General features: G+C 50.3%; 1 protein-coding gene and 2 non-coding genes across 3 annotated transcripts; all 3 read left to right on the top strand.

The window, feature by feature from the left end:
* Positions 1-9,462: 9,462 nt before the first annotated feature.
* RPS3 (ribosomal protein S3) lies at positions 9,463-14,295 on the top strand. Its single transcript, XM_014888730.2, has 7 exons — positions 9,463-9,517; positions 10,324-10,454; positions 10,562-10,655; positions 11,425-11,519; positions 12,062-12,249; positions 13,398-13,594; positions 14,227-14,295. The coding sequence occupies exons 1-6, from the start codon at positions 9,488-9,490 to the stop codon at positions 13,589-13,591; spliced, it is 732 nt and encodes a 243-aa protein (XP_014744216.1). The 5' UTR covers positions 9,463-9,487; the 3' UTR covers positions 13,592-13,594; positions 14,227-14,295.
* Positions 11,797-11,943, top strand: LOC148224656 (small nucleolar RNA SNORD15). Its single transcript, XR_015802039.1, has one exon. It is a non-coding gene; the product is annotated as a small nucleolar RNA SNORD15 (small nucleolar RNA).
* On the top strand, positions 12,948-13,095 carry LOC148224655 (small nucleolar RNA SNORD15). Its single transcript, XR_015802038.1, has one exon. It is a non-coding gene; the product is annotated as a small nucleolar RNA SNORD15 (small nucleolar RNA).
* Positions 14,296-15,561: the final 1,266 nt, after the last annotated feature.

Raw genomic sequence — 15,561 nt, 5'->3', positions numbered from 1 at the left:
ATAAGCTGATTTCCATGAAAACCTCCCTGAATTGCCTTTCCTGCAGGTGAGAGATGGGCACTGTGTGAGCAGCACAAAGCGACCACTTAGAGGCAGAGAGAGGTGCTAAAGAAACACGAAGGCTCCAGGGCTCTATTTCCTGCTGGGCAGAGTTGAGAGAAGGAATCTGGGGAGCTTTCCCAGTGCAGAGGGTGAAACGTGGGTCCCTGGAATTCAGCAGCAGGATCTGTTAGAACCAGGGTTTCCTCTGATTGCTTTGGTTCCCAGATTTTGGCTTTAAACTGAAAGAATGTTGATATGGATTGGGTATTAGGAGGAAATCTTCCCTGTGAGGGTGGGCAGGCCCTGGCATAGGGTGCCAAGAGAAGCTGTGGCTGCCCCTGGATCCCTGGAAGTGTCCAAGGCCAGGCTGGACATTGGGGCTTGGAGCACCTGGGACAGTGGAAGGTGTCCCTGCCCATGGCAGGGATGGAATGAGGTGATCTTAGATCCCTTCCATCCCAAACCAGTCTGGGGTTCAGTGATTTTCAAAAAGGTTAATAGAACTCAGATTGGGTAGAAGAGATGGGGATGAACGATGTGATGTTGACTCCAAATTGTGCCAAGGTTTCTTTTTGTTTGTTTTATGGAAATATTGAACCAAAGCAAGTGGGCGAGTTCTCTTTCCTGTATAGCACAAATGTCTCTCACTGCTGATAGTAATTAAAAAAAGAAAACAAAAACTGCATCATCTCTATATAAAGCATCTTTTGCTTCTTGGAAGTCTGGCTGCTCTGCAGCTTGCACTGCTTTTCCAGCAAGGTCCCTATAATTAATAACTTGTAAATCCCTGCATGGCAGGGCAGGATTAGCAGGGAATCTGCCTCAGTCAGCCTTTGGAGCCTCCCAGGAAGGACAGGATGCCGCTGCCAAGGGAAGAGTTCAATCTCCCCACATTTTTTCCATTTGCAGATCTGCTGCCCTACATGAAAATCTTGGGATGGATGAGGGTAAATGTGCTGTCCCCCCACACCTGGACAGGTGTCTCCAAGAGAGGGGAGCTCAGGGATATTGAGAGCTCAGTTGAAGGCACTGGGGGAGGCTGGAGAAAGTGAGGGATGAAAGGGAGGAAAACTTAACTGAAGTCAGGGATGCAGCAAAGAGACAATAAAAAATGCAGCCAGGAAAATGCAGACGTGCTTGCCATGCCAAATGGTTTCCTACTCCAGGCATTCCCCAGGGGGATTGAGGATTACAGATCTGGCAGCAGGATCAGTGCAGCAAGTGAGCCTCTGCATTGCAGGTCATTTCAGCCAGAAAATGAAAGAAAGCACTGCAGTGATACCAGAATGGAGAGGTGGGAAATCCCTCTGGTTGGTGGAGCAGCACAAGGAGGAGGGGGAGAGTGGGTCTGACAGGTACCTGTGCATCTCCTCGGATCCTGGCACTGCTGGTGAGAGCCTGGCCCCATCCTCTTGGCACCCTCCCTTCCAGTATTGCTGCACATGGAAGAGTTCCCCCCTGCCTTCTCCTCTCCAGGCTGAAAATGTAGAGAATCCTAGAATAAAATCGGAGGGCAGGAGGAAATGGCCTCAAGTTGTGCCAGGGGAGGTTTAGGTTGGATATGAGGAAAAAAATCTTGTCTGAAAGGATTTTCAGGCACTGGCACAGCTGCCCAGAGCAATAGTGGAGTCCCCATTCCTGGAGGGATTTAAAGCCATGTGGATGTGGCACTTGGGGACATGGGATAGTGGTGGCCCTAGCAGTGCTGGAGGAATCATTGGACTCCATGATCTGAAAGGATTTTCCTGAATGATTCTCTGGCAGGGAGAACCTCTGTGCTAACCAGTGCTGGGCTGAGTGCTGTGCAGTGGTTGTGGAGACTCAGGAATGGGGTTCCAGGATCCAGCCTTCAGACTACACTTCCTTAAGGATCCACAGAGAGGAACAACATTCTGCCATGGCCTTGTGTCTGTTCCCAAAAATCCTTTGGAATTAAACATGTGCTGTAGCCAGTGGCAGCTTTTTGTGTTGGAAATGGCTTATGGAGGCTTTCAAATCCTGAGTGTGGCCCACATCTCCAGGGAATGAGGCCTGGGGTGGTGTCTGCTGCATCCATCCACAGCCCAATCCCATTCCTCCTGCTCTTCCCACTTCAGGTTTTCTCCCTGCAATCCATTTTCCAGCCTGTCTGTGTTAAGCAGCAGTTCTTCCACCACTTGGTTTAAAGTTTCCTTTTGCTGTCTGCTGGATTTCACAGCTGATATCCAAAGGGAACAGGAGCCAGGCACATGGGACATGCAGCTCTGGAGATCAGGAATTGCCTCTCACAGACCCTGTCACTGCCAGCCTGGACCATGGCCAGGGTTTAAATGGGCTTTACAGAAGGCTTTAGATTCTCTTGTATCATTTCACCCGAAGATGTGAATATCTTCAGAGTGTTCTGGGTCAGGCAGGGATGGCTGTGAGGATCAGGAAACAGGGATAACCTCACTTTTAGAGGGCTTTGTCTTCACTACAGAAGGAGAAGCTGTTCAGCCACAAGTGTGTAAGTTGAGCTCCACAAAGATCCCAGGATATTCTGAGTTGGAAGAGACTCCCAAGGATCATGGAGTCCAGCTCTTGGAGATCTAACCCCAGCCCTTGGCATTATTAACATCATGCTCCATTTCTTCTGGCAGCTAGAAAACATCCCACCCTGACCTCACCTGGCAGTGAGGTGAGCATGGAATGGGCCCCTCTGAGGAGGAACTGGGAGCTCATTTCTGCCCTCCACTCTGGCATCACCCCTGGACAAATCCGTGTGTCCTGTTTGCCAAGCACTGCCAGCACCACCTGAAGGTTTCTCCTTACAAAAAAAACCAGTCTTGTGCCGTGCTGAAGTGCCCCTTCTTATTTCAAAATTGCTTTCATTCCACTCCTAGATTTTCACCTTTTTTGATGGAGTGGTTTTGGGGTTGGATTTTTCTTTTTGAATGCAGATTGAAGAGTGAGTGCTGTGAGCTGTGCTTCAGCTCTGCTGTAATTAGTTTTGTCTACTGTAATTGCTTCTCCTTTTTCCATTGTTTAGTGGAAGACGAATGAATTTCCAGGTCTGGTTGCATTGGGAATGCTGACAGCAGCTTTTTAAAATCCCACAGCACAGCTATTTGTCTTTTTTATTCAGCTGAATCCTGCAGAGTGGGACAAATTTGGCTTCTCCTCTGTGTCCTGGGCAAATTACTGCACTAATTAATTTCTCTAAGACTGGGGCCTCCTTGCTTAGCAAAGGGAAGGGATGGAGTGGGGGCACTGTCTGGAAAACAGCAACAATCCTGGATTAACTCCTGGAATAAACTTGCATGAAGAGACATGAGAAGCTGAGGGTTTAAAAATAAGGTTTATGGGGTTAAAAAAACCCTGATATTGTGGTATTGATCCCAATTGATAAAAACATATTAGTTTCTGAGGAGGGAGCAGCTCTAATCCTCACCTTGTTAATGCTCCCAGGATTTCCTGCTGCAGGTTTTGCTGTGGGGTTTAAAAGAGAATTGGCATTTTTCTTGGGAATGTGATGGCAGAAATGACTGCTGCTCCTTAAAAACGAGGAAGGGATGCTTTGTGTGACAGCAAGAGAAGGGCCAGAGAGGGGACTGTGGCTGAAGGACTTGGGGGTTCTGAGAACATCAGTGACAGTGGGAGATGACAAATTCAGTGATAGGATGCCAGGAGAGAAGGGCCCTGCAGAGGGAAGCTCCTTTTGGCAGAGGGAGACAGGGGGAAGCACTGAGTGCTTGGGCTTCCCAGGAATTTCTGTGGAAGGATCTGAGCACTCATGGGGTGCTTGGGACATCAGAGCTGAGACTGAGCCAGGAATGAAGGTGGCAGAAGGGAAAACGAAAATGTAATGCTTTTCTAAAAAGGTTGAGTTGGAGGGTTTTTTTGCCAGAGAAACAGGTGGTAGTTTTTTTATTATCCATTTTTTTCTCTTCTTTCCAAACAGAAATTTAATTCCAAATATGAAATTAAATAAATATAAGTAATAATAAATATAGCACTCCCTATTCCCAGACAGCCACAAAGTATTGTTGAGGTCAGTGCTAATTATTCCCCAAGGGCACTGTTGGAGTGGGATTGCTCTGGGATAACGAGGGATCTTGTGTTAATTCAGCTGGCAGAGCTGCTGTACCTAACAGTGGGGAGCTGCTGCTGCTGCTGCTGCTTTCAAAATTACCTGACCGAGCTAATCTGAGGGTGAGGAGACAATTTATTGATTTGGAGTCCTAGCCAGACGTAAGTGGAGATAATTCTGGGATGCTAGTGGTATTATTTCTACAGAAAAGCAGGCTGGGTAAAGATTTTCAGGTTTTTATTAGCCCCTGTCAAACCCTTGGGCTGCATTGCAGCTTGAATGTTTAATTTAAGATGTGAATGGCTGAGATACCAAAAATCAGAGCTCTCTGGGTGGTGGTCACGGAAGATTTCTGCTGAAACTGCTCATTTTCTAAAGCCAACAGCCCCTCACGCTGCTTTGAGCTTCCCCTCTAAAGCTATTTTTAACAGATAAGGGGGGGGAAAAAAAGGTGTTAAGTTTGCAGCTCTTCTTTTGCATTCTGGTCAGGTGTCTCGTCCCTCTTCATGGCTCTCCTGCAAGCTGGCATCTGAGGGTTCTGCTTAATGTCCTAGAAAATAACCTTGTGCTTGGACCAGCAGCCAGTTTATCACTGCTGCTCCCTGGCTTTGTCTCCGGGGTGGAGAGGAGACAGGGGAAGGAGGGAAAAGCAGAGAAAGGGAAAAACAAGGAAAGGAGGGAAGGCACAGAGCTGGGTATTGCCAGGCTGCTCCTGGACCAGCAGCTCCCTCCCTGCTGTGACAGTGCCAAGGCTCAGCTTGGCAAAGCAGTTCTGCTTCCCCTTGTCCAAGCAGGGAGCTGAAATCCTGGGATCCCTGAGGGTCTGGGATTGGAGACCTGATCCCTGCTGGCTCCTGCTGCAGCCTCAGCAAGTCCTGGCAGCTTTACTGCCTCCAGTGCTCTTCAGCTCTTTAGAGGGTGTCATCCTCCCACATGGATGGCTTTATGGATTTCTCTGGCAGTGGAAAGCCATTCCCCCTTTATCCTGCCACTCTAGGCCCGTACCTGTGTGTCACATCAGCAAGGAATGGCCTTTGTCACCAGCCTTATCTCAGTGCACTTGTAAATCATCACAAAATGTGATGCTGGGGCAGAACAGCTCCTCCTGCCCTCAGCCGAGTTCCTGGGGCTTGAAAACTGATTAAGAATCACTTGCTGAAGCTGCTGGGTCTCAGGTGACAGTGCCAGGGCGAACTGCACTCCTGGAAATGCCCATTAAAGTTTCAATTTACATCCCTCACCCAGAGCCGTGGTGTGAGCTGCTGGAATGACCTCTGCCGGCAGCCACTCGGTTCATTAAATAGTAATGAGCCCAAGGATTCCCAGCTAAACAGCACACCGAGCATCCTTATTCCATTTCCTGTTTTTAAAGGAAGTCTAAATTATTTAATAATCTGCTTTAAGTCCTTAAAGTGAATCCAGGCAGTGAAGAAAGGTCCTGTTTAGAGGGGCAGATGCCCAAAGGAAAGTGTGGGAGTGATGGAGCTGGTTGGGAACAGCCACTAAAACACTGGTAACAATTTATCAGATGTGTTGGAGGGTCACAGGTTGCAATTACTATCGAGTTGGCTGATGGGTCATACTCTGTGCTTCACTAACACCTTGCTGAGTGCTGCCATTCCTGGATTAAATCCAGACAACTTCCAATGCTCAGCTTCTGTTTTGCCCATTTGGTGGCGGGTTTTCAAGCTTTAATGTGTCCTCAGAGGTGTGGATTCTCCTGGAGGGTCATACACACCTTTCCAAAGCAGCTCTTTGTCTTTAGCCTGGAGCTGAGCTGGTGCTGCCCGAGTTTTAATCCCACTATTCCAGCTGCAGGGAAGGAGATGGGATTGGGGCAGCTGAGAGCTGTCTCTGCCTGGAAACACGGTGCCCTCTTCCATCTCTGTTCTGCAGGATCCTGCCACCTTCCCCTGCCTCCAGAAGGTTTGCTGGACATATTCCCCCTGTCCTTGCCAAGCAAAACCAGTGAGTCCTCCTAGGTGTGAAATGTTTACAAAAGGCCTGTAAATGTGGCCCTGACTCCCTGTCCTCCCAGCCCTGTTCCCTCCATCTTTCCCCGTTGTGGAGGGCTGCTCCACGTGGGAAGGCAGAACAGGTTTCTCAGAAGATTTCCAGAGGTGCCTCGAAATGGTGAGTAACTCAGTGAGGGGTTTGTACAGCTTGGGCAGTAGCAGCTGCTCCAACTGCAGCACTAAACTCATACAGCATCTCCTGCAGTAAAATTCCTGTCTGAGTCAGACTTTACAAATGCTTTACAACTGGTGCTTGCAATTCATCTTATCTCTGCTGGAATTACCTTCCAGGACCCATCTCCATTCATTTAATGCGAGCTATCTCATCTTGTCCATCTCTACCCAGGGTTTCATTTTCCACAGCTACTCCCTGGGAAAATTCATTAGCTCTGCAGTGCCTCTGATGGTTGTAGGGAAGGTGATTTGGAAGGTTTTCTGTCCTAGGCTGATGATTCCTGCACTACAGGGGGTGGGTGGGATGTGGCTGTCCAAATCCCCCTGGAGCACCATGGCTTGTGTTTGCATGTAGAGAAATCATAAGGAACAGGCTCCTGCAAGGGAGATTCCTGAATTCCTCAGGCATATCCAGAGAGGTGATAAGGCCTGGCATGAGCATGTCACCCCAAATCCTGCAGGTGTCTGAGCTGGAGAGAGCACAGCAGGAATGGGCAGCCCCTGTGCTTCTGCCTGTACCAGTTTGCATTTTTTATGACCCCAAGGCTGTTCCCTCATCCTCCTGCAGAGCCAGCACAGTCCCTGGCAGGATCTCCCTTATTCTGGGAGCAGCAATGGCAGCTGAGGACTTTCCCAGGCAGGACACTCGTTCCCAATGCCACCTTTGTCACTGCCCACAGAAAGCAGAGGATATCCCAAAACCCAGTGTGCCATCGAGCTGGGAAAGCTGCTGGCTGTCCTGGCCCTTTCCCTGCAGAGGGCTGCCAGCCCCTCCTGCCTGCTCTGAACAGGAGCCAGCTTCCTGGGGAGCAAACGCTGGGATACTGGATTAATTGAGCCCGTGCAATGCCCATAAACCATGTCACTGTCTGGGCAGTGAATGGAGCTGGGGGGAGGCAGGACAGCTCCCGATTCTCAAACCTGCTCCGAGCCACATCCCCCACAGCGAGGAAACCTGGCACCACCTCCCAGCACCTGCCAGGAGCCCTCCCTGGGGGCACAGGGGGTTCCTGCTGCTGCCAAGTGCCACATCCTTCCCGTGCATCCCTCATTTTGCTCCTGCTGTGGGTGCTCAGTCCAAGAGGAGATGTGAGGGCTGCTGCCAGAGCAGGGGCTGCAGCCCAGGGTTTAGTGCCAGCTGAGGGCAGCTGGGATGTGCCCAGAGCCAGGGAGGGTCATGGCTGGAGCAACCCCGAAGTTTTTTCCATCGTCTGGATGTCCTTTGGGGACAAAAGCTCCTGTGCCAGTGACAAGACAGTTCCTGACCTCTCATGGCAGGCTTTACAAAAGGAGTGGGAAACGGGGAACAGCGAGGGTGCAGTCCCTGAGGGTGGGGACCCAGAAACCTGAGTGTCCCATGTCACTCATCATGGGATGTATGGATAATTCCAGGCGTGCTGCAGATCCAAGCCACCGCTGGACCACACCTGAGCTCTCTGTGGAGAGGGGTGCAGGCGTGTCACAGCTTTTTTGGAATGTTGCCAGGCTCCATTTCAGCAGGGATGGAGCAGAGATGAATTCACGGAATCACAGAATGGCTGGGGTTGGAAGGGACCTTTAAAGCTGATCTAATCCAACCCTTCTGCAGTGAGCAGGGACATCTCCAGCTAGCCCAGAATCCATGCCCACCACCTGGCAGCATCACCCAGGGCTGGCTTGGGCTGCAGCCAGGGATGGCTGATGCTGATGCTGAGGGAGGAATCCCACATTGCTATTTGGGGACGGCACTGAAATGTCCTCGGCTGTGAAGCTCAGAGCCCACTGGCTGAGCCAGGCCATGTCTAGGGGGACAGGGGACATTCCCTTGGTGCCAAACACCACCCAGGCTCTTGCTTGGTGCCCAGCTCCAGCCCTGGGTGCTGATCCTGAAATGCTGACATGACACATAGTTTGTCCTTAATATGCCATGGAAAAGGGGACACATGTCACGGTCAGGCTTTTTCCTCGTGTTGTGCCTTTCTCTGTCTTTATATGACACAGAAATATATTTGGTGAGCCCCTCCTGGGTAAACTCAGCCTAAAAAACAGATGATCTTGGGCAGCTATTTTCTGAAAGTAAAATAAACAACAGAAAACAACAGAGTGGGGTTTGTGCAGCTTGTGGGTGTCTTTTCTGAAAAATTATTGGAGACCCCAGGGCTCATAGGGCTCAAATTTCTGCACAGAGTCATCCCCAGCTGCTGGACACTCCTCCAAAGTCTGATCTTCTGCATGGGACAGAGAATCTTAGGCTCAGGGAGCTGCCTGAGGGAAGGGCAGGACACACCAGAAGCGAGACAAAGGTGTTTGGTGACAGGAGGGGACACAATTCCTCGCCACCACCGCCACCTGCCTGCGCTAAGTGCATCCATCCAGTTCTGGATAAGGGAATCCCTGGGGAAGAGCTTTTCGCAGCCTGGGAAAGCGTCTGCGCTGACATCTAGTGGCAAACCAAGCTTTTCCCTGGCTTTTACTGCTCCTACTGATGTTCCTGCTGTGGTTGAGAGCATTTTCGCAGCATCACTTAGATTGGAAAAGGCCCTTAAGGTCATCAGGTCCAAGTGCAAACCATAATAACATCCATGATAAGATGAGTTTAAATCTCCGCTTCCTGTGCATCAACCCTACCCATTATTGTTATTATTTTTGTAATCCCCTACAATCCCTAAAGCAATAAAAAAAATGTGTTGTGACAGGACAAGAAGGAATGGCTTCCCACTGCCAGAGGGCAGGGACAGCTGGGATATTGGGAGGGTGGCAGGTCCCTGGCACAGGGTGCCCAGAGCAGCTGTGGCTGCCCCTGGATCCCTGGCAGTGTCCAAGGCCAGGCTGGACACTGGGGCTTGGAGCAGCCTGGGACAGTGGAAGGTGTCCCTGCCATGGCAGAGGATGGCACTGGATGAACTTTAAGGTCCCTTCCCAAGCCATGCTGTGATTCCTGGATAACAGCAGAGCACCCTCCGACAACAACGACTGGGCATTGCAGGTCTCCAGGTATAAGCCCGAGGTGAATTATCATTTATCTGTTTTATTGTACACGCTGCTGACTCTCGTGTCCGTTTAACGCTGGTTTGGTGCACAGCCCTCCCCACACGGCAAAGACTACATCTCCCATGGGGCCTCGCTCGCCGCCGGAAGTGCCGGGGCCGAGCCAATGGCGCGCGGCGGAAGGCGGATATAGCACCGCCGCGGGGCCCGCTCCCTCTTTTCCGCCGGGCCGCGGCTCATCATGGCGGTGCAGATCTCCAAGAAGCGCAAGGTGAGCGCGGCCGCACGGATCCCCCGCGGCCGCCGGGCGCTGCCACATCGCCCGCCGCGGCCCCAGCAGCGGGCGGGGCGGGGGCACGGCGGGCGGCGGCTGCGGACGGGGGAGGATGGCGGCGGATGCGGCGCGGGGCCCGGCGGGGAACATGGCGGCGGGATGGAGCGGGCGCTTCCCCGGGGCTGCGCGCAGAGGTGCGGAGCGGCGCCGGGAGCCGGGATTTGCGGGCTTTTCCCTTTGCTTCCCAGTAGGAAGGATTTGCTGTTAGTGGCTGCCCCGCTCTGCGGGCTGGAAGGGCACGGGGCGCTGCCTGTCCCATGGAGCGAGGGAGGTTTGGGCTGTCAGGAGTTCCAGCAGCACCTTCCCATGGGGCTGGGAAAGGGATGTGACCCCGCTAATTATTTCCCTTAAATTTCTCCCGAATTACAGCAGAGAGCTGAGATCGCAGCGTGAATAGTGGCTGTGTTTGGTGTAGGCTCCTGCTAGGAGTGGATTATTTCTGAGAATTGAATTTCAGGGAAGGGAGTTCCATTTTTCCCCACTGCTGCAACCTGAAGTTGGCTCAGTTGGGCAGAGCACGGTGCTGATGAAATCGAGGTTGTGGGTTCAGTCTCTGGGCTGTTCGTGTAAAAGTTGGACTGGGTGTTCCTTGTGGGTGCCTTCCAACTGAGAGTATTCTGTGATTTCTCTCAGAGGAGGAGGAATTTGTCAGGAGAGGCTGTCAGGCTGCAGGAGGAATTTGGGTGAATTGCACTCCAGTTCAGAATGTGACAAGACCTTGACTTTGTCAATTTGTCTATCAGTTTGTTGCTGATGGCATCTTCAAAGCTGAGCTGAACGAGTTCTTGACTCGGGAACTGGCTGAGGATGGATACTCCGGAGTGGAAGTCCGGGTCACTCCAACTAGGACTGAGATTATCATCCTTGCCACCAGGTAACTCAGCCTTCCTGAGCTGGGATGCTCTGAAAGCTCTTTGGGATGGCTCCAGTCTCACTCCTGGGGACACTTTTCTCACTTGTCCTGTACTTATTTTCCTGCAGAACTCAGAATGTCCTGGGAGAGAAGGGACGCCGGATCCGGGAGCTGACGGCTGTGGTGCAGAAGAGGTTTGGATTCCCCGAGGGAAGCGTGGAGGTAAAACTGCCTCAGGAACTGTGTGGTGCAGTTGGATTTGTGGTGGCAGGATAGTGTCACTTGAAAGGTGGTATCAGGATAACTTGGGCCATGTGTTACTTGGCCTCAGAAAACTCCTGCACTGAAATACAAAATGAATTCCAAAGAAACTGTTCTGCTGCTCTGCTGCAGAAGCATCTTGGAGAAACAGAATGTAAAGTGACACACCAGTTATTTTTGATCCTTGTTGTTCAGGGTGTTTTCCCAGGGAAAGGTTGAACTAGGTGTCCTTTGAAGGATCCCTGCAACCCAATGGATTCTGTAGCTCTATTCCATGAAATCTGCTCCTGTTACTAGTTCCTTGCTGTAAAACAAATCAGGGAGGGAGGGGGAATGTGTGTGCTGGGCTCATTTATTCCAGCTTGGCCAGTGCTGTTGGATCCCATTATACAGGAGAGGGAATGTAGGATACAGCTGCTGCATGTAAATGTGGAAGGATTAACTGGGCTGGATGTGGGGTGTAGACTAGAATGAAGCTCCTAGGTTCTGCTGAAGTAAAAGTTAAATTTAAGGGTGGTGAGGAACTGCCACAGGCTGCCCAGAGAAGCTGTGGCTGCCCCTGGATCCCTGGAATTGTTCAAGGCAAGGTTGGAACAACCCGATCTAGTGGAAGGTGTCCCTGCCCATGGCAGGAGTGGAACGGGGTGATCCTTCCAGGCCCAAGCATGCTGTGATTGTGTGGTTGATTTGGCGAAGAGCAGTGTTGTGAGTGTGCCTCTCTCCTGTGCAGCTGTACGCCGAGAAGGTGGCCACGAGGGGCCTGTGTGCCATCGCCCAGGCCGAGTCCCTGCGCTACAAGCTCCTGGGAGGGCTGGCTGTGCGCAGGTGAGTACAGCAGCCTGCCTGTGGGACAAGTGTGGCATTCCAGTGCCGTCCCCAAAGAACAACTCCTCTGCAGTTCCAGGGTTTAACCTGGTAATGCTGCACTGAAAGTTTTGTGCAGTTACGAGTGTTATGGGTATGTCTGGTTGCAGGCCGTCTGTGTGGCATAAAGCTGCACGTGTTTCTCTGGGAATAAATGGGTGGAGGAGCGAAGCAAACAGCATTTCAGGTCTTGTGGCTGTGTTGTGGCTCAGGTGGCAGTGGCCCTGCTCTCACATCCCCTCGGTGATGATACGATGACGAGTCAGAAGCGGGTGGCTCTGGTGGCAGTGCCTCCGCAGTGTCACGTTCTGTGGTGCTGCATGAGGCCCTTCAGCAGCAGCCTCCTGTCACCAGTGAATGATCTAGAGGCATTTGTCTGAGAAGGGATGGGAGCTGCACTCCTGACACATGAAACTGAGATTGGAATGGTGGTAAAAATTCCGCCAGGGAGCCCTGTGTGTGTGGCAGAGTGGGCTCATGGCGTGGCTGTCCTCTGCCTGCAGAGCCTGCTACGGCGTCCTCCGCTTCATCATGGAGAGCGGGGCCAAGGGCTGTGAGGTCGTCGTGTCCGGCAAACTCCGAGGTCAGCGGGCCAAATCCATGAAGTTTGTGGATGGCTTGATGATCCACAGTGGGGACCCAGTGAATTACTACGTGGACACAGCCGTGCGTCACGTCCTACTCCGGCAGGGTGAGTGCCTGGCATGCACATCCCTTTGCTGGCTTCCTTCTCTAGAACTTCAGGAATAGAAAATCTCAGCTCCTGGCATCCTGTTCCTGCAGGTTGGAGGTTTTCCACTGACAGGATGGAGGTTTCCCACTGGCATCTGTGGGTTGAAATTCATGTAGTAATGATGCACACAGAGTAGTTCAGTTCTGCTTCTGTGGATGGTTCAGACTCTGAAAATCCTGATTTCTTGGGCTTTTGAGCTCTCACTGTGGGATTTGAACATTACATATAAAGTAGAAGTCATAGGGAATGGAAAGCCAAGGGGCCTTCAGCAGCCAATGTGGTCATACCAGGCCGTCAACTTCTCTCTTGATGGGGTTTGAATATTTCCAGTTGGGAATGTGGCTGTAGATTTTCCAGACACTGTCACTTGTGTCCTGGGGTCTCTGAGGCTGGTGATAACTTCAGATGAAGTGCCTGTTGCCTGGATTTAAGAGCCCTTGGCAGCTGGGATTCTGGTTTTCCTGGCTCCTCGAGATGGGCAGAGAGAACAGAGGTGCTCCAAAGTGTCAGACAGTCTTCCCAGCTAAATCTGCTTCCACCTGTTCTCCCTCCTGGTAAAACACAAATGACTTGTGTGTCTTACCTGGCTTTGGGTTAGTTAGTTGCAAAACTCCTGGTGTAGGGATACCAGCACAGCCCAGAGCTGTTCTCCTTCCCTTCGGTGATGATACGATGACGAGTCAGAAGGGACATCCCCGTGTCATTGCAGCCTGCTCTGTGCCACGTTCTGTGGTGCTGTGCCAAGGCTGCCTTGGCCAGGACGTCCTGCTCATTGGATGATTTAGAGGCATTTGTCTGAGAAGGGATGTAAAAAAAAAAAAATGGGAGGGTTTCCTAGAAAAATAAGCTGAGGAAGAGGACAGAATTTAAAGCCAGGCTTAGAATGAGTTGAGAGTAAAGTTGAGTAACTTTGGATATCGAGCTTTAAGTTGCCTGAATTTACAACACTGATACAAAGTCACAGTAATCGGATTTTTTAAAGCTGTGTTACAGTGCTGTCAGCGGATCTTCGGTGTGCAGAGAGATATTTTGTAACCTTGGTGGTCATCCCTATGAACCTGTGCTTAATCTATTTTTTGTCTCCCTTGTCCTGTCACTCTTTGCAGGAGTGCTGGGAATCAAAGTAAAGATTATGTTGCCTTGGGACCCCAGTGGAAAGATTGGCCCCAAAAAGCCTCTGCCAGACCACGTCAGCATTGTGGAACCCAAAGAAGAGATTCTGCCCACCACCCCCATTTCAGAGCAGAAAGGTGGCAAGCCAGAACAGCCAGCCATGCCTCAGCCAGTGCCCACTGCCTGAGGGGTAGGTGCCTGGCAGCAGTGGGAGGCAAGTGTGCTGAGGGCCACCCAAACCACTGGAAAGCTGGGATTTTGGGAAGACAAGCTGCTGTGTTGTGCCCAGCACAGTGACCAGGGTTGGGTTTGAGCATTGCACTGGATGAAGGGGACAGGGTTCAAGGCATGTGGCAGAGCAGCTCAGAACACTCCTGGACATGATTGCTCTGTCCACATGCCTTGCTCCATGATGTGTTACACAGCATGGATTTGGAGACCTCGGATTATTACACTTTGAGTGGCTTGGGTTGGGTGCCTTGGATGTGTTGGTGTTGTACCAGAGTGCAACTGGCAGCACAGGGAATGTATTCCTCATATATCCATCCTGTCCTGCCCCAGGATCCAGTTTGGGATGGCCTTAGAAGCCATGTCAGAACAATCTGTAGGGTTCTTTTGTAAAGAAGTAATCACAGTCTAAGTCTTACCAGGGAATCTGACAATATCTGCCTTAGTGGGAAAAAGGGGGATCACTGGACAAAAAGCAGGAAATGAGAAATGCAGTTTATTGAAAAGCTTGGTTTATTCTTTGTTTGGGATAGGATGATGGTTATGGAAAAGAGTTTGCATCCAGCTCACTGAGTGTTCTGTTTCTCATTGTAGGGTTTGTCACGTCTGCAACCAGAAGCTTGTCTGTCCTGAAGACATCTCTTAATAAAATCACAAAAGACAGTGTTGTGAAGGTGCTATTTATTTATTTCTTTTTTATTTCTTTTTTTTTTTTAATTTTCTCAAGATGTACTCCAAGAAGACCTTGCTCCCACTTTTGGTGTGGAAGGAATAGTGAACTTCATCAGATCCTGATCCAAACAAAGTGGGAATAAAGCACTGATACCTATGATAGATACAGCTAGAGCTGTTTAGAGAGTCATGTGTAGCACATACCGTGGAGCATTGATGGCTGTTCTACATCCCAGTCCCTTATCCAGTGTGTCCAGAAGGGGGAGGTTTTTTGGCAGTATCCAAACCAATGCAGCTCTTGTTAGGGTCAGGTAACTTTTGGGTGTGGATTTGTGGGGTGAGAACAAAAGTGCTCAGGATTTCAAACCTTTGGTCCTAAACTGTGAGGTGAGCCTATGTGGTGCAGGAATGGGAAGAGACAGGCACATCTTAGGAGATAATGTATGTGCAGGATCAAGGAGTTTAGATTTTGAGGAATTCAAAGCTTGTTTGTTGCATGCAAGCTTTGTTGTTTAGGAATAGCTTTCACATCGACATTTCTTGTTTTTAGGAGGTTGCTCTGCACGAACTAGGCTGGCAACTTAAGAACTGGAATTTTGAACTCCTCTGTCTAGGGAGCCTTGGCTTTGCTGTTCCCAGCTTTTCTGGCACACCTGGGAATCTGGTTAAGTTTCAGAAACAAGATGTGCCTTCTTAAGGTGTCAGTGCACACCATTCAGTGCCAAGAATTAAGTAGTTATTATAAAAGATTTTTAATATGAATTTGAATTTAGAAATAATCTAAAAATGTAAAATATGACAAAGCAGTTCTGTCAGATTGTAGGAGCGGAAAATGTGTGAAAGTGGGAAGATCTGAAGCAATAAATCACACCCAGTTTTGCATGTTGTCTCTAAATTCTTAAGCATTCCCACGTGGTAGATGGTGATGGTTAGAAATCTCTCCTGCTGCCTCCCAGGGAGGGCTGGATTTCCTGGCAATTGCTCCATTTCTTCCTGGTTAAAAGCTCTCCAAACCCTGTACATTACCCTGCTAAAATCACAGTCCTGATCACTGGTAGAGACAAGAGATGTAAAATAATGGGGAAGAGATCCCCATTACATTGTTGTCATGGAATTCATAACAGAGTTTTGAGCTTTTAATGACAACAATGCAGTTCTTCATTTGGGTTAGTTACTGTGTGGGATTTGGGGTTTATCTGGATTTTAAAGCCCTCATCGTGGCCCTGACAGACACTGCTCAGGAGCTGGTAGGAAAAA

This window comes from Sturnus vulgaris, chromosome 2 (assembly GCF_052056855.1).
Source record: "Sturnus vulgaris isolate bStuVul1 chromosome 2, bStuVul1.hap1, whole genome shotgun sequence".
Taxonomy (NCBI): domain Eukaryota; kingdom Metazoa; phylum Chordata; class Aves; order Passeriformes; family Sturnidae; genus Sturnus; species Sturnus vulgaris.
Note: the sequence above shows the minus strand (reverse complement) of the source record. Positions and strands in the feature narration are given on the sequence as shown.

Coding starts and splice junctions, on each gene's coding strand:
- RPS3 (XM_014888730.2), top strand. CDS start 9,488: ATGGCGGTGCAGATCTCCAAGAAGCGCAAG. Junction 9,518..10,323: donor AGATCTCCAAGAAGCGCAAG/GTGAGCGCGGCC, acceptor TTTGTCTATCAG/TTTGTTGCTGATGGCATCTT. Junction 11,520..12,061: donor GGAGGGCTGGCTGTGCGCAG/GTGAGTACAGCA, acceptor CTCTGCCTGCAG/AGCCTGCTACGGCGTCCTCC.